This window comes from Nomascus leucogenys, chromosome 16 (genome assembly GCF_006542625.1).
Source record: "Nomascus leucogenys isolate Asia chromosome 16, Asia_NLE_v1, whole genome shotgun sequence".
Lineage (NCBI taxonomy): Eukaryota > Metazoa > Chordata > Mammalia > Primates > Hylobatidae > Nomascus > Nomascus leucogenys.
In genome coordinates this window covers 76,542,315-76,560,611 of record NC_044396.1, presented here as the reverse complement: position 1 = coordinate 76,560,611, position 18,297 = coordinate 76,542,315, and the positions used below count along the sequence as shown (strand labels likewise).

Sequence of the window (18,297 nt, the reverse complement as noted above, 5' to 3'; positions counted from 1 at the left end):
GTCTTCATGAGGGGTAAAAAAGAAAACAAAATAGATTGTTGCTTTTAAGACTATTCATCGCATATGCACTATCTTTTTTTTCCAGTAGTTTTTAACAGGAAAAGAGTATTAAAAGATAAGCCAGATAAGAACAGTGAAGAATTACTCTATAAAAATATGTTTGAAAGGTTCTTTTCCTTTATTAACATGCTTGAGCTGACAAAGACTTTAAAACTGAAGCAGCCAGGCATGGTGGCCTACGCCTGTATCCCAGCTACTTGGGAAAACTGAGCTCAGGAGTTCAAGATCAGCTCAGGCAACATAGGGAGACCCCTGTCTCTAAAGAAATAAAATTAAAAAAAATAAAGAAATGAAAGTACTTGCAAATTCAGTGATGAGACAGTATTTCTAAATAATTCTTTTTTTTTTTTTTTTGAGACCATCTTGCTCTGTTGCCCAGGCTGGAGTGCAGTGGAGTGATCTTGGCTCACTGCAACCTCCGCCTCCTGGGTTCAAGCAATTCTCCTGCCTCAGCCTCCCAAGTAGCTGGAACTATAGGCACATGCCACCACACTCAGTTAATTTTTGTATTTTTAGTAGAGACGGGGTTTTGCCATGTTGGCCAGGCTGGTCTCAAACTCCTGACCTCAGCCTCCCAAAGTGCTGGGATTACAGGCGTGAGCTACCACACCCAGCCAATTTTTTGGGGAACTAAGAGGACACTAGAGAAAAGAAACTGGTATTTTGACAGCAGCCAGCTTACAGGAAGTAGTTGCCAACAGTGTATCCAAGTCAGTTTTTTATATTTCCTTAATTTTATGTAAGATTATAGCTGTTGACTTTAGCTATATATTTGCAAGACAAAATTTCAAGGTGTTTTTAAATGTAGACTGTTTAAGAACTATGAAGGCTGGCCAGGCATGGTGGCTCACATCTGTAATCCCACCACTTTGGGAGGCCAAGGCAGGCGGATCACCTGAGGTCAGGAGCTCGAGACCAGCCTGGCCAACATGGTGAAATCCTGTCTCTACTAAAAATACAAAAATTAGCCAGGTGTGGTGGCAGATGCCCATAATGCCAGCTACGCAGGAGGCTGAGGCAGGAGAATCGCTTGAACCTGGGAGGCAGAGGTTGCAGTGAGCAGAGTCCGTGCCATTGCACTCTAGCCTGGGCGACGAGCGAAACTTCATCTCAAAAAAAAAAAAACAGAACTGTGAAGGCTTCATCAATACTTGTTCTTCAGTTAGTTGCAGAGCTTAGGAAAATCTAGCATCTGCAAGCTGAAAAGATTTAAACCACATTTCAAAAATACACAATCCTCTCATCTACTGCTAATTATGAGTTGGCAAGTTAATTCCTACTTGCAAAGTCATTTTCTCAACCTCCATTCTGTTAACAGTTTTACATTCTAATTATTTTTATAGAGGTCTCTTAGATATAAATTGTTTGCAACAGATGTTTTGGAGCCCCTGCCATGTCAGGAAAGGTACAAGTTACTAAGGCTACACAGAAGAACCAAGACAGTCCCTGTCTTTATCCATCCACCAGATGAATAGGTACATTGTGCCTGGCACTTTAGATAACGCATTCAGTGAGTCAGACGAGGACCCCTGCCCTCCTGGAGCAAATAAGCAGACAGAGTCCAAGATAGTAGTGCTGTTATACAAGTAGGAATATATGACCAGGACCATAGGACATATCAACTGTCTGCTTTGAGGGGAAACAGTAGAGAGCTATACCAAGGTGACATTTCAGTTGTTTACCAGGCATGACTGGGAGTTAGGCCAGAGAAAGACAAACATCTTAAGCAAAGGCAGACTGCAGAAGGGCCTGGCTAATCCAGAGGAACATGTGTGGCAGAAAGCAGAATGCACAGTATAAGTATTAGTCAAGTCTGGGAAGGTAGAGTGAGCCCAGATGCTCTTATATGCCAGCATTTTGCTTAGATTTTATCACTACCCAAAAGATTTTAAGCAGGGGAGTGGCAATTATTTTTTTTTAAAGCTATAACTTGTATCAGCATGGGGAAGGGCTGGAAAGGAGATAGGGAGGAATCATGTAGATCTTGCAAGACTTTAAAAACCTTTGCCTGGCTGGGCACAGTGGCTCACACCTGTAATCCTACCATTTTGGGAGGCCGAGGCAGGCGGATCACTTGAGGTCAGGAGTTCAAAACCAGCCTGGCCAACGTGGAGAAACCCTGTCTCTACTAAAAATACAAAAAAATAGCCAGGCATGGTGGTAGGTGCCTGTAATCCCAGCTATTTGGGAGGCTGAGGCAGGAGAATCACTTGAATCTGAGAGGCAGAGGCTGTAGTGAGCCAAGATCACGCCACTGCACTCCAGCTTGGGCCACAGTGTAAGTAAGACTCTCTCTCAAAAAAAAAAACCTGTACCTACTGTAAAAGTGCCACATTAAACAAAAGCCACTAAATTCTCAGGGACATTAAACAACTTTATATTCATTTTGGAATAACTGCAGCTTTGACCACTGACGATGTATGGAAATAGCATGGCTTGGCTACAGAAGGGTTATTCAAAGATTTCCATAAACTGCATTATCAAACAGTAAAATAGGATGTCCTAAGCTCCAATAGATTTTTTTTCTTTTTTTGGAGAGAGACTCTTGCTCTGTTGCCCAGGCTGGAGTGCAGTGACACAATCTCAGCTCACTGCAACCTCCACCTCCTAGGTTCAAGCAATTCTCCTGCCTCAGCCTCTCGAATAGCTGGGACTATAGGCGTCCACCACCATGCCCGGCTAATTTTTTGTGTTTTACTAGAAATAGGGTTTCACCATATTGCCCACGCTGGTCTCAAACTCTTGAGCTCAATCTGCCTGCCTCGGCCTCCCAAAGTGCTGTGATTACAGGCATGAGCCACCGGGCCCAGCCCAATAGATTTCTTATAAGTGATTTCAATAAAATGAATTTGCTATGCAATATAATCTTAGCAAAGCTGCTGTGACCTTCAAAACTGTGTCATCAGCAGCATTAATCGAGTTCCAATTCTGAGAAGTGCATACAGAGGGACACTCGGTAGGAAAATGGATTTTCACTGTCTTAATTTAAATAATAGATTTGCTTTTAGCGTATCTTGACTGTCAGATAAAATTTTAGTGCAGTGTTTGCTTAGTATAAACATCAAGCAAGGCTTTTGTCACTATTACAAAACAATTTTTTAAATTCCCATTAATCTTAGATCTCCATCCTTAATTCCTTTAGGTGTTAACATTTAAGATACTAAGGGAACAAAAAGCTTAGGCAAAGAATATTTAAATGTTCAATTTGGACTTTGGAACTTTCTAATTCATGTATTAAAAATCTTCTACTTATATATAATAAGTATGGAGACACTATGGATCATCATTATTGTAAGCACAGAAACTGAAAGATGCGGCCAGGTGCGGTGGCTCACACCTGTAATCCCAGCACTTTGGGAGGCCCAGGCAGGTGGATCACAAGGTCAGGAGTTCAAGACCAGCCTGGCCAACATAGTGAAACCCTGTCTCTACTAAAAATACAAAAATTAGCTGGGTGTGATGGCAGGCGCCTATAATCCCAGCTACTCAGGAGGCTGAGGCAGGAGAATCACTTGAACCCGGGCGGCAGAGGTTCAGTGAGCTGAGATCGTGCCACTGCACTCCAGCCTGAGTGACAGAGTAAGACTCCATCTCAAAAAAAGAAAAGAGAAAAGAAAAAAAAAAGGAAGGAAAGAAAAAGGAAAGGAAGGAAGGGAGGGAAGGGAAGGAAGAGAGAGAAAGAAAGAAAGAAACTGAAGGATGGACACCTGGGCTTATTTATCTTGCAAGGGTAGAGGTACAGAAAGCCCTCCCCCTCAATAACCACACATTTTTCCAAGTAAATATTGGTTTTGCAGCAACCTAATACCTTCATTTGCTGTTTCTCAAGGACTACTTCTATAGCAGTAGATTTCCAACTGGCCACTGTCCCCCAGGACAAATTACATTGTGACTTAGGACACACATACATAATAAAACTTAACAAAAAATGGAACAGTACTTACCCTTACTAAGTACAATGTACTTGTCAATGTTTAAAATGCTCATCATGACCCACTAATGAACATGCTATGACTCACAATTGAAAAGGACTCTTCATTTCCACTTGGTTAATGCTATGACTGGTGAACATAATACAGATGGCTGCTTTAATAATTTAATTTACTTGAACCTGGTTCTTAGCTCTAGTTAGATGCAAGACAGTCCGTAAATCTGTTTCTAGTTACTGACAGTAAGTTTTTCTATTGATATTGCTGAAAAACTTAATAACTGTTGAGCTTTATTAAAGGTGCTCTAATATTTTCCTTTGTGTGGAAAAATATTATATAGCTTTAGAACTAAATGTATACTTGGAGATTTAACCATTTTTGTTTTTGTTTTGTTTTAGTCAAATATTGGAGATAATGTCAGCAGTGAGAGATGAGGATCCACTGGAATTAGCCAATACACTATATAACAACACTATTAAAGTATTTTTTCCTGGAATATAATTGGTATATGTCTTCCACTTTCCATCATGTATGTAAAATTTCATAGTAAAACTTACTGATAGTTTCAATAAAGAAATTATCTGCAAGTTGTCTAAAGAAATACTATATATCAATACACACCATTCCCCACCATTCCCCTTCTTTTTCTCGTAAAATCAGATCAGGATGTTTTTATATCATTGAGTACCTTAGTTTAAAACAATTTTTAAAAAAACTATTTTTGTTTTATAGTATCTTCAAAAGAATGAAGAGACAATTTTATGACAATACTGCAGACACCGAATGGCTAACAAATATACCAATTTTACATAAAAAACATTTAGCACATTCTGGTTTATATCAAAGTTTAGTTGATACATTTATTTCTCAACCCTCAGTCTCTGAATCAGGACTTTCAAACTCAGCTTAATTACACTGCTACTCAAGTTTCAAAAAAGTTCCTCAGTTGCTTCTGGCAGCTCATTTTTTCTTTAGTTTTAAAATACTCTCTCATGTCATTTATCCTCCGGTCAAATTATTTTATTTCCTTGACTTTAATGTGGCTTCCTGATTTGCATTTTCATTCTCCCACCCATTTCTAAAGAAAAACTGAGGTCCAAAGTTACATACATTATATAATTTCATTGAAGAATATTTGGCACAGTTGACGCACCATATGATCATTACATCTATTAAAAAGCTATTTGTTCAAATTTTGTCATAAAAATGTGAAAACATTTTATTCTATGTACAATAATGTACACAAATTTAAACAGGTCACCAAAGAGACCAGAAGTAATTAAAGAGGTATATTTACAGTAGCACATCACAGTAAACAGAAAACCATTCACAGATTCAACATTGATACTGTTTTTGTGCTTGGTTACACACTGAAGGTGAAGGATATTACTCCATTCTGGATGAACTGAATTTTAAACAAATACCTCAATGATTAATAAATGCTATTTTCATCAGTCAGTATCATCATTAAATTCTTCAGCTGCTGCGCCTGTGTGCTGAATCACTCCATTTCTTTCTCTTTGAACATCATCGTCACAATCTGTACTGTCATCTTCGTTCAATTCCCTGTCAGATTCAGCAGCAGCTTCTCTTACAGCTTCCTCTGGAGTTTCATTGGGTGGAATAAATCCATTGTTGTTAGATACATTTGAATTATCCTTGATATCATCTTCAATGTATACTTTCTGATGGCACATTGGACAAGTATCTTGAATGTATAGCCATTTCCGAAGGCAAAGTGCATGGAAATAATGATTACATGGTGTAATACGAGCAGATGTTGTAAACTCATGATAGCAGATTGCACATACATCATTTATTTCTTGTAAGCGGCTCCCTTTTATTTCAGGAAGTGAATTAATTTTCTTCACGGCAGTCCTACGATTCATAAATGTCTTCCAGCCATTTTTGGCTTGTAAGTAGATGTTAAAATATGCATGTAGGCACATCATAAAAGCCCGAATTTTACTTCCCGACTCAAACATCATAGTGTAAGCCCCATTTCCAAACATTACAACTCCAAATATAAATTCAATAATACTGCCTGTTGAACGAACGTAGTAGACATAATCGTCAAGCTTTTCCCAGAGGACATTATAGTAGCCATCAATCATGAATAACGTATAAACAGTGAGAGAAACAATTACTTTTAAGCACAGTTCCACACAAAATGCTGTAACTGCAAACAACCATGTATTTAGTGCATAGTGATGCCAAAGAACATAACTGAGTAAGACAGGAAGAATAAACAGGCAAGCAGAGACAAACAGCACAGGAAAATGTCTACGAAAAGATGACACATGAGAGGCACTGAGAGACATTAATACAGGGTCTGTCATTCCATGGATAAAATGCAGGACTGCAGTTAATAAAAGGCACATGTTTCTACTTAAGCGAATAAGTCTCTCTTCTGGTCTTAGCCCACTTAACCCAGTCTGAAGAGCCAAAATAAAAAATAAAACAGGTGCAACAAAGCCAAGACGCCTGTCATCTTCCTCAGTTGATCCAATAAAGGCCAATATTCCAAGCCCCAAATAATGGGCCACTGAGGAAATTACAGCACTCATGCCCAGTACAGTTAATGTAGAATCACATCCACTAATTATAAGATTGCAAATGAGGTCCCAAAAATCATCCCAAGAAATAAAGAAGGAATCAGTTTCATTTGCCATCCTTAAGATGTACATTAACACTGTAGCCTGAGCTGTAACTCTTGTTAGCCAAAAGACTCGCAGTATGTCTGGGAAACGAATCCTCTTCCATGTGTCCTCCATCAATAACTGTAATCCATAAATTCGATACATGTGCCTCACCAAAAGATAAACATATCGTGTGGAATAATAAAACCACTTCAGTTTCACTGCCAGGACAAGCACTGTATTTAATGTGAGAATCAAGGAAGAAGTAAACACTAAAGTCTCTCTGATGTGTAATGGTAGCTCTATGATTAAGCCTATTACAGGAACCAAGAGATCCAAAATAATTAATTGTGAATAGATGGAATGAATCTGGAGCAGTGTAACGTATCCAATTCCAAATGTTAGCTGTAGAACGATAAGTGCCATCCACAGCGAGGGACCTTTTCGAGGAAGCAGCTCAATTCCAAAAGCTGACGTGTTGTAGGCACCATAGAAGTCAATGTGCAAAGAAGCATAATAATTCACCAACACTGAAGTTGCAGCTAACAGAAAGGCTGAGCTGTACATGTAAAACTTGAAAAGTGATCGTTGTGACAAGATCAGAACAATACTGGATACAAATATACCTAAAAGAAAGAAAGAAAAAGTCATTTGAATGAAGTATTTGTAAGACTGTTTCCCCACTAAGAGTTATGATAGTCTTCCTTTAATTAGGAAATATGAATATTTTCAGTTATGAACATTAAGCCTCAAGACAATTTAGGCTTAAAGGGTAATAAAGGTATTGTAAAGTCAGAGTTCAGGAGAACAAACCATACTATTCTTCAAAATTTCATTCCTTACTTTCTAATTTCAAGAGTATTTCAAGTATCTGTCCAAGGCACCAAATTACTAAATTATCTTCAAGATGAATTTGTAGTGGTACATACATTTTAACAAGTTTTAAAACTCAAAAGAATATGTCCTTTATCATTTCACAATCATTAAAATTCAGATAATTTTAAAAATTGGGTTAAAAATAACCCAAATGGAAAACATTTATTCCTATTAAGTTTCAGATTCATTTATTATTGACTGAGACAGAGTCTCACTCTGTTGCCCAGGCTGGAGTGCACTGGCGCAATCTCAGCTCACTGCAACCTCTGCCTCCTGGGCTCAAGCAATTCTCTTGCCTCAGCCTCCCAAGTAACTGGGATTACAGGCACCTGCCACCATGCCCAGCTAATTTTTGTATTTTTAGTAGAGACAGGGTTTCACCATGTTGGCCAGACTGGTCTCGAACTCCTGACGTCAAGTGATCCGCCCGCCTTGCCTCCCAAAGTGCTGGGATTACAGGCGTGAACCACCGCACCCAGCCAAGTTTTAGATTTTTTCTTTAAAGGATTCTTTAGGAAATCAAGTTCAAGTTTTATACTTCCACTTAATTCTTCTTTTCTTCAAACTGTGAACTCATGCCAGCTCTTATTTCCTACTCCTTAACTCTGAGCATTCTCCAAAGGGTCCAAAATTCCATTTTTTTTTCCTCCTAGTTTCCTTCAGACTTAGAAACATCTTCCAAGTTCCCTTTTTCCTGTATAATGCTGAATCTGTTTCTTAAAATAGTCAACTCTTTTTATTGTTCTTCACATTACAAAAGTAACACTCAGAAAACTAAGACATGTTTTTAGAAAATGGTAATTCTCCTTCCCCCACTCCATAGACACCATCTTTCTTTGTACTCTGACAGAAATGCATATTTTAAGTAGGATTATAATAAACACATTATTATCCAAGGTTTCAACAATGGGAATGACATCTGAATACTCACCTACTTTCACTCCTACAACTGCAAATCTCCAAAGTTCTGAAACTCAACTTGCCTTAAACTAGAATCAGCTTTTCCTTGTGATTTGCTATTTCAGTTGAAGGTACCATTGTTGTTCTCTTAGAGATACTCCCAACCCAGCCCCACATGCTCAAACTTTGCCAATTAGTTGCCAAATTCTTCTAACACCTCTATCTCCCTTTTCTGTGATACCAATCAGTCTGTCTCAAAAAAAACCCTCATCTTGTCCAAATCCATCTATAAGCCATCACCAAATTGCCTTTCTTCATTCCCTGCTCAAAATACTTCAGCGACTCTGAAATTACTATCAACTAAAATCTACATTCTTGGTCCTGGCATTCAAGGATCCAGTTTGCTTTACAGTAGTATTCCTCCTAACACACACACATCAGTGCTCCAGACTTGGGTTCCCCAAACACATTCCTTTCTCCACTATAGCTACAGCAGTGTTTACATTCTTTTTGCCTGGAATGATGTCCCCACCAACTTCCCAATCCCTGACTGTTCAAATCCTACCTATCCTAGAAACCTACTTTCTTTGATAGAAACTGTTCTTTCAGCGTACCTGCAGAACTTAGTGAAACACTTAACACTCATATATCACCTGATATTGTAGTCTGCAGTTATCTAAGTATAATCTACCCTATTAGACATGTATCTATAACAGAAAGCAAGGATCCTACCCTGTCCAACTATGGATCCTACAATATTTTGTACAAAATAAGTACAATTAGTATTCATTAGGAAATGTCTGTCACATCTGGATGTTTTTAAAGGCAACCACAAAATATAACCTGCTTGAAAAATAAAATCTATGTTTCAGACAATGAGAAACCATACCCTGGAGTACAGAAAAAGTGACAAACTCCAAATTAAAAATCCATCTTGGCTGGGTGCGGTGGCTCACAACAGTAATCCCAGCATTTTGGGAGGCTGAGGTGGGTGGATACTTGAGGCCAGGAGTTCGAGACCATGTCAACATGGTGAAACCCTGTCTCTACCAAAAATATAAAAATATGCCAGGTGTGGTGACATGTGCCTGTACTCCCAGCTACTCAGGGGGCTGAGGTGGCAGAATCGCTTGAACCCGGGAGGCAGAGGTTGCAGTTAGCTGAGATCACGCCACTGCATGCCAGCCTGGGTGACAGAGTGAGACCCTGTCTCAAAATAAATAAATAAATATTAAATAAAATAAAAATCCATCTATCCACCTTATTTCAGCAGGTAATCAAGACATTGCATATTATTACAATGGATGCATTTCACAATCCATTGCACATATAAGCAAGGGCTAGTTCATTTAAGTGATGACTCTGTCCAGGGATTTAAAATGTATTCTGTGCCAAAATGTCATTTGTGAAAAGGAAAACAAAAGGACACAATAAAGTAGAAGACATATAAACCTCTAAATACAAACCACCTGATTCCCCACGCAAATGGGCCACTAATAATCTCCCAAAGAGATGTGAGCTCAGAATAGGCTCTTTTAACAGGAAATATATATATATATATATATTTCTTTTTTAATGGAGTTTCACTCTTGCTGCCCAGGCTGGAGTGCAATGGCGTGATCTTGGCTCACTGCAACCTCTGCCTCCCAGGTTCAAGCGATTCTTCTGCCTCAGCCTCCCTAGTAGCTGGGATTACAGGCACGTACCACCACGCCCGGCTAATTTTGCATTTTCAGTAGAGACAGGGTTTCTCCACGTTGGTCAGGCTAGTCTCAAACTCCTGACCTCAGGTGATCCGCCCGCTTCGGCCTCCCAAAGTGCTGCGATTATAGGCGTGAGCCACTGCGCTCGGCCCAGAAAAGATTTTTTTATTAGAAACTTCTTCCATGGAAGGTAACAAGAAAATGGAATTAATTCAGCCTACCAGATGCCATATGTAATCTTACATTCTCTACATGGAAAACAACCTTATCTTCCTGAGACAAAACTTCAGAAACTTTAAAACAAATCTTCTAAGTTGGGTCAAAACCAAAACAAAATAACTCTAGTTCTACTTTATGCCACTTAGAGGGGAGAAAGTCAAGCAGGAACTGTAAATTATTTTTGTCAACTTGCTATTCACAAAGTAGTAAATTAATCTTCAGTAACTATTCATGAGCTTTGCCATAATTTTATAACTAATTTTTAAAATTCTAATAACTTTTTTCCTGAAGGTTGTTTTTACTACACACAAATGAAGAAATTATTTGGGTTTTAGAAACATTTCTAGTGAAAAAGTGCCATTTTGCTTTATGCAAATGTATCAAAGAAAAAAAGGGGAAGGCATCAGATAGACAAATAATGTAGTAAGACTACAACCTCAAAATTTGGATGTGTCCCAGTAAGTAACAATCTGACAATACTCTATCCTGATTAAAATCACACCCCCAAGATGTAATAGTGAGTTAACATTTCAAGAATAGTATACATTTGTTTTAATTCCTACCCAAAGTTTGTAGGTATATGGGGTTCATAGATTTTCCTTTTATATTCACGTTCCTACCTATGGAATTTGGGAAGAATCTGCTCTCATTTTAAAAACCAATATCCCAAGTAATAAGTCTCCAAAGTAATCATCTTTCTCATGGCCTTTGCAGAATAATATCAAAGTTTCACTGCATTTTTACAATAGACATGAAACCCTTTCTTGGTATTTAAACTGTAGGTCTAAGAAAATATAAAAGTCCAGAGACAGTTTCTCATTAGGATTTGGAAGTGACTTGCACAAGTATTCAAGGCTGTATATAAATGCTGCTTTATAAAAAATTTTGAGAACAGAATTTACTGAAATCACAACTCAGAGATCTCATTCCAATTTTCCAGTGATTAAGAGAGTTCACTAGAGTTTTCAAGGTAGCCAAAAAGAGGCAGGTATCCAAATCAATTCAGGACCTTTGAAACTATATATGAACTCAACTCATGAAAGAGTTCAGGCCTTTTCGATTTGGATTACCAAAAACAGGCAAATAAAAACAAAAGAAAAAATAAAAACTTACTATACATGTTACATAACAAAGTGTTTCACTCTTTTATGTGTAAAGTCTATTCATACCCTTACCCTCTTTTGGAAACTTATGACTAAAAATCAGGGTACAAAACGTAATATTTACAATTCTCCAAGTACCCGAAATACCTTTAAAACAAAAAGCAACTTGTGGAAAAACATTTCAATATCTGACAGAATAAATATGGAAAAGCACAGAAATAAATGTTACTACTACCTTACTCCCAAGGGAGCCTTCTGCAATGAAGTTTACAACAAAGTGTCTTGAAATGTTGTTAATCTGTTGGTATACTTGATAAATTATAAAGAAAAAATTTCTATTGGATTCTCATTTTAGGTTGAAAAAAAACTGGTATCCTAAGTATTAATAACACAAAATCAAACTTTTGCTTTTAAACTAAAATTATAACAAGTATGCTTTTATCAAAAATATATGAACATGGATTTTAAAAAGCCAAACCCTACAGAGAGGTGTTAAATGAAGAGTTAAAGCAAGTTTTTCTAGTTTGTCTTTCCCATCTGTGATATCATAAAAAAGTATATTAATATTTGGTCTTTGTCCCACTTTCTAACATAGCTTCTAAAATCTTTGGAATCTCTGGAGTGATGACTGTTTTGTACGATAATCAGATGACTGGTGCCTGGGGGCCCCTAGATAGCTTCAGGATGGGGGCTAGGTAGCCAGGGGAATCAACCCAGTGATCAAGGGTTATAACTTTGATTCCTACCCCCAGCCCCCACTTCTGGGGAGAAGAAAGAAGCTGAAGCTTGAGTCCATAAACCAATGGCTACTGATCTAATCAATCTTGCCTATTTAATGAACTTCCATAAAAACCCAAAAGGACTGAGTTCTGTGAGCTCTCAGATAGCTGAACACGGAAGCTCCACGCCCCTTCTCCCCTTCTCTCCTTCTTTGCCTCACCTTGTACATCTCCTTCCATCGGGTTAATTCATCTGTGTCCTTTGTAATTGCCTTTATAATAAATGAGTAAATGTAAGTACGGTAGTTCCCCCTTACCCAAGATTTGACTTCCCTTCTTTTTTTTTTAGTGATGGAGTCTCGCTGTGTTGCCCAGGCTGGAGTGCAGTGGCACAATCTTTTGATTAACATAGATTTTTAACCTCAATATCATTCAGTTAATCTTCATTATGTATTTGCTTTCATATATTTTTAAGGAATTTCTTCCTTAATCTAAGATTGGAAAAATAAAATATTCTGTATTTTTTTCTAAAAATTTAAAGTTCTCCATTTCATATTTACATATACATCTAGGTAAGAATACACTTAGAAATGACTACTATTTTTTTAAGAGACAGGGTCTTGCTCTGTCACCCAGGCTAGAGTGCAGTTATGCAATCATAGCTCACTGCAGCCTTGAACTCCTAGGCCCAAGCGATCTTCTCACCCCAGCCTCCTGAGTAGATAGGACTACAGGCGCCCACCACCAAGTATGGCTATTATTTTAAATATTTATTTTTGCAGACAGGGTCTCACTACACTGCCCAGGCTAGAAGTGACTGTTTATATATTGACATAAGGTAGACATCTAGTATAATTTATTTCCAAAGGTATAACAAAATGATCATTAATTCAACAGTCCATGTTTACCTCAATGTACTTCAATTCTATCTCTGAAACACATTATTTCTATATATACATTGGTGTCTGTTTCTGGGCTATGTAATTATAAATAAGGCTAAGTACTAATCTATTTGTCTATCCCAGTGGTTCTCAACCAGGATTTGGCAATATCCAGGGACAGTTTTAGCGTCACACTGGGTTGTGGAGGTGCAAGGTGCTACTGGCATCTAATGGGCAGGGGATAGGGATGCTGCTAAAAATCTTACAGTACACAGGAGAGCTCCCATCCGCAAACAAAGAATTATCCCGTCCAAAATGTCAATACTGCCACTGTTGAGAAATATCTGTCTATTCCTCTGCCAGTTATAATTACTTCGGCTTTGTTTTTTCACTTCATAGGTTTTCTGAAGTCTTTTTCGGCACCAAAAATAGCTATCTCATTCCTTTCAAGAACTTTATTGCATGGCTAGACCTAATACAATGAACAGATTTGTATCAATACATATTTAGATTAAGTTTGTTGCTTTGTTATTTCCAGTAATGCTTGCCCACAGTCCTTAAGCACAACTCTCTCTCTAGGCCAATTCCCTAGAATTGAAATTGTGAGTCAAAAGTTGTACGAGCCAGGCATCCCAGCTACTTGGGAGGCGGAGGCAGGAGAATCGCTTGAACCTGGGAGGTAGAGGTTGCAGTGTGCCGAGATCACGCCACTGCACTCCAGCCTTGGTGACAGAACGAGGCTGTCTCAAAAACAAAACAAAACACAAGTCAGTTGTAAATGACAGTTGATACTGCCAAACGGTTTTACACTGAAATTAAGAGTCTTCCGGGCCAGGCACGGTGGCTCACGCCTGTAATCCCAGCACTTTGGGAGGACGAGGTGGGCAGATCACCTGAGGTCGGGAGTTGGAGACCAGCCTGACAAACATGGAGAAAACCTGTCTCTACTAAAAATAGAAAAAAATTTGCCGGGGGTGGTGGCGCTTGCCTGTAATCATCCTAGCTACTCGGGAGGCTGAGGCCGGAGAATCACCCGAACCCGGGAGGTGGGGGTTGTGGTGAGCCAAGAGCACACCACTGCACTCTGGCCTGGGCAACAAGAGCAAACTCTGTCTCAAAAAAAAAAAAAAAGTCTTCCAAAATTGTATAAATTTACCTATTTCAAAAAGGTAAATACCTTTGCAAAACTAATAAAACTTTGAACTCTTCACCAATCTGATAAATTTTTTTTGACTAATTTTTTTTTTGAGACAGTCTTGCTCTATCGTCCAGGCTGGAGGGCAGTGGCGCGATCTTGGCTCACTGCAACCTCCACCTCCCCGGTTCGAGTGATTCTCGTGCATCAGCCTCCACAGTAGCTGGGACTATAGGCAGGAGTCACTGCACCCGGCTAATTTTTTGGTAGACACGGATTGCGCCATTTGGCCAGGCTGGTGTCAAACTCCTGGCCTCAAGCGATCTGCCTGCCTCAGCCTCCCAAAGTGCTGAGATTACAGGCATGAGCCACCGTAAGCGGTCCTGACAGTATTTAATTATAAATAAGGCTAAGTACTTTTTTTTTTCCATAAAATCAAGCTCCTGCGGGAAGGGCTAAATGCTTTTTCTCTTGCTTATTGAACATCTGCATTTTGTTTATTGTGAATTGCTTGTCTTAGGCATTTTCCTAAGGGAGTATAAGTTTTTTCTTGTTTTTTTTTTTTTTTTTTTTTTTTTAGATGGAGTCTCGCTCTATCGCCAGGCTGGAATGCAGTGGTGTGATCTCGGCTCACTGCAACCTGCAACTGGTTCAAGCGATTCTCCTGCCTCAGCTTCCCTGGCAGGGTAAAACTCTTACTGGAACGTGAATCACTTATGATACAAGTATTTTCTCTCAGTTTGTCATTTAAGGATTTTTTTTTTAAGCTTTGCCATAAAAAAGCTTTTCATTTTTATGTACTGAAATTTATCAGATTTTTCCTTGGAACTTCTGTGTCTTCTGTTATGTTTAAAGCCTTTTCCCACCTCAATGAATTATCACCATATGAGTAAGACTATTAAAACAAACTCCTAGGCTTGCATTTTCTGCCTTGGATTTAAATTTGCTAACTCAGCATTATGCTGCTCTGGGTTGAGTTTCATTTAGTATTTAACATCCCTTAAAACACAGCTTTATGTCCTTCAATATTCTATATACTGTCATAAAATTTTATTTGGATCTCCAAAATGAGTTGCTTTATTTTCTAACCGGTTGAAATCTCAAATTAGTTTGATATCAAATGAAGGTACAGTTGTAGCAACATTTTGTAGGTAGAGAGGAGTAAATACTTCTACTACCACACATAAAACTGGTAATGCTTTTTACTTAGAGATTTCCATTTTTACACATTAATTTTAAAGAAAAAGGTAAGGTTGACAAGTGGTAAGACTTACACACAGTAGTACTGAGAAGTCTACAACTACAAAAAAACTAACAAGGCAGAACGATTAATCTCAACTATCCATTGGCATATTTACACACAAACCTGTGTCTTTTAGTAATATAATTTTTCAGCACCGAAATCAGTTTTTTTCATTCTTATCATCCTTACAAATGTGAAAAATTAGCATAATTACATGACACAATAAGAAGAGTCAGATGATAGATTTGAAGAGTATTTCGTATTTCTCAAAGTCTGAACCAGAAATTCTGGGGATCAAAATTTTCAAATAAACAACACCAATATTTTGCCGATGATTTCAAAAGACCAAAATATCTAACAAAATATGGTATTAAATGAAGCATTAAAATAGTTTTATTGTCTTTAACACCCTATGAAACAGATAACATCACTGTCCATATTTTAAAAGGTAAAAATAAGAAACCAAAGCACTGAGCAGTTGCCTTAAGTCATGTTGTTCTTTGTCAAATACAAACTTCCAAAATTTATTTATTACAAAAGAAGCATGGCTAGTACAAGGAAAATATCAGATTACTTTGTTCAATGTTCTTAAACTACAAATTATTTAATTAAAGAAAATACTTCTTTTCCTTGAAGCTGCCTAACCTGAAGCTCAACAGAGTACTGCATTAAAGCACCAGGTCCCAAAGGGATTCTCACAGAATCTGCAGTTATGCTGTAAGAATATTCAAAGCAGTCACTACACTGTTTCTGGGATGAACATGCAGAATCCTCTCAAACAGAGCCCAATTTTTAACACAAATTATGGTGGTGGTATACATTAGCAGTGGCAAGTAGGAAAGGCTGGAATTAGGTAGCAGGTGGGTTACTGAAGCAGCTTGGGCTGAACATCACGTTTACATCTTTAGTTTTAAGATCTAGCATATGATCATTACTATTGCATTCTGTATCTGGATTGCAGCTGTTAGGGAGGAAAGTAAAACATATTTAATGTCAAAAGATTTTTAAGTCCAGGCTCTGGCAACCACTTACCGGCAGCCTACCAAGAGCAAAACACTTAACCTCTATGACCCTGTTTCCTGGTTTGTAAAATGAGAATATCACCACCCACCTCTGGGGGATGTCTGAAGGTTAGATTAGATAATACCAGTGAAAATGCTTTGCAAAAGAAAAGTACCAGAGAAATGTAAAATATGGCTATTTATTGCTAAGAACAAAATTCGGCCTTTCTTGCCACTTCTCTTTTGAAGGAATAAAGCAACAGATGGCTTGTAATTCAGAAAGGCTTGGTAAAGACCTCACCATCAGTCTGCCCTCAGCAACACTTCAAAAGCACTAGCCTACTTAAGACCGATCACCAGAATTACCTCATCAACAAAATTTGCCAAGTTGCAATTACTTAAAAAATTATTTTACGCATAAATGCATCTCCCTCTGATGATGTAAGTGAAGACGGAAAGAAATGAAATATAAGATACTTTTAACACTCCATCCATACGAAACAAAGACAATGATTTTCAGAAGTCTCTTTGGCAAATGTCTCATCACTTTTTACAGTCATCTTCAATACCTTCTCGTTTATTCACGGAAAATTTTAGGACTCGATTTAAGCATCGCCGCTTTCATGAGAATTTTTGGTAATGGTTTCAAGGTCTGACATTCGTAACCCTGTCTCCTTCGCTTGGATGTCATTTACTGCAGACACTTCACGATCCTGTGGACCCTTGGGTGCAGCAGAAGTGACAACATACAAGTTCTCTGCATTTTGTAATAAAGGGAAACTGAGGCCCACGCCTTGGCAGAAGTCCAAGGTCACACACGACGAGACTGGGATAGCAGAGTTGTTTTTCTAAGGCTGTCGCATAGGACGCGGTAAGCCAGTACTCATTTCCCAAGACAAACGGGCAAAGAGCTGCATGCTCACACATCCTTACTTTCTCCCCACCTCACTCAGGTACAACACTGAATCCTCGCTAGGGGAACTGCTCCGCTGTCAACTCAGACAAGTATCATCTCCTTCCCCCTCCCAACCCGTAAAGACGACCCTTTGAGGCATGAAACTGTAGTTCCCAAAGACACATACTCGACCCATGGCCTCTGCGCGCCTGCCCGCTCCTCGGGGAACGTCTCGGCCCGCATAGCCGTCCCGGGACGTACGGTACCCTGTTCCCTTACCAAGGAGCCGGAGGAAGATCTGGAGCACGATGCAGAACCGGCTTTGGCTGGAATCGGGGTAGGAGTTGAAGATGGCGTCGATGATGTAAAGGCAGGGCACCCGGAGCGCCACTTCGAGCGCCGCCCAGACCTGCTGATGGGCCATCCGCACCTGCTGCTGCAGGGGCCCCACGGCCGCCATGAGCCGCTGCCACACCAGGGCTCGGCGGGCCGGGCAGGGCCGCGCGGGGCAGGGCCCGGGGCCGCGGCCGGGGGCGGGGGCTAAGGCGGGCAACTCCGCCCCTGCCCTCCTTCCTCTCCTGTCTCTCTCACGGCCCGCCCCGCCGCCCGCTCGCGTCCCTCGAGGTGGAGCAGGCGGCGGAGGCAGCAATGGCCGAGAGGGCGGTGGCGGCTCTCCAGGAGGTCTCTGGGTTTCGGTGTTTCCGGCTGTCTAAGGTCTGACTCCTCCTCCCTCCACCGCCTCCCCCGCCCGCGGAGCCACCATCTTGACCTCGCTCGCTGGCCTCTGCCGTTGCTGCTGTGGCGAGGCCCGGAGGCTGCGCCGTCAGTCAAGCGAACCGCAGAGTCCGCGCCCACTGCCTGCGTCATAATCCAGCGTCATAATCCAGCGTTAGGGACGCTCCCCACGTCGTCATCACCCATGGTTGCCATGGTTTCCGCCCACCTCCTCGGCTTACTCTAGCTCCGTGCCACCCCATGGCGCATGCGCTTTTCG

General features: G+C 39.8%; 2 protein-coding genes across 8 annotated transcripts in view; one reads left to right on the top strand and one right to left on the bottom strand.

Annotated features, from left to right (window-relative positions):
• The window catches only part of TATDN1 (TatD DNase domain containing 1), a 61,669-nt gene extending 44,501 nt beyond the window's left edge, over window positions 1-17,168 (top strand). For 6 of the 7 annotated variants that reach the window (XM_003256189.3, XM_030795157.1, XM_030795156.1 and 3 more), the window contains one exon: window positions 4,388-4,576. In XM_003256189.3, the coding sequence (XP_003256237.1) occupies window positions 4,388-4,490 (103 nt within the window). In that variant the 3' untranslated portion in view covers window positions 4,491-4,576. Of the gene's footprint in view, window positions 1-4,387; window positions 4,577-17,108 lie in introns of those variants that run through there. The other variant, XM_030795154.1, reaches the window with a different exon arrangement.
• Window positions 5,177-18,182, bottom strand: RNF139 (ring finger protein 139). Its single transcript, XM_003256193.3, has 2 exons — window positions 17,583-18,182; window positions 5,177-7,254 (listed from the first exon to the last, which is right to left on the bottom strand). Exons 1-2 carry the CDS (start codon window positions 17,761-17,763, stop codon window positions 5,441-5,443), a joined length of 1,995 nt encoding a protein of 664 aa, XP_003256241.2. The 5' UTR covers window positions 17,764-18,182; the 3' UTR covers window positions 5,177-5,440.
• Between the last annotated feature and the right edge of the window lie 115 nt (window positions 18,183-18,297).

What these genes read in the sequence shown, in the direction of transcription:
- RNF139 (XM_003256193.3), bottom strand. Translation starts at nt 17,763, where the DNA reads ATGGCGGCCGTGGGGCCCCTGCAGCAGCAGGTGCGGATGGCCCATCAG. An exon ending in GATCTTCCTCCGGCTCCTTG is followed by an intron (nt 7,255 to 17,582) that starts GTAAGGGAACAG and finishes TCTTTCTTTTAG; the next exon opens with GTATATTTGTATCCAGTATT.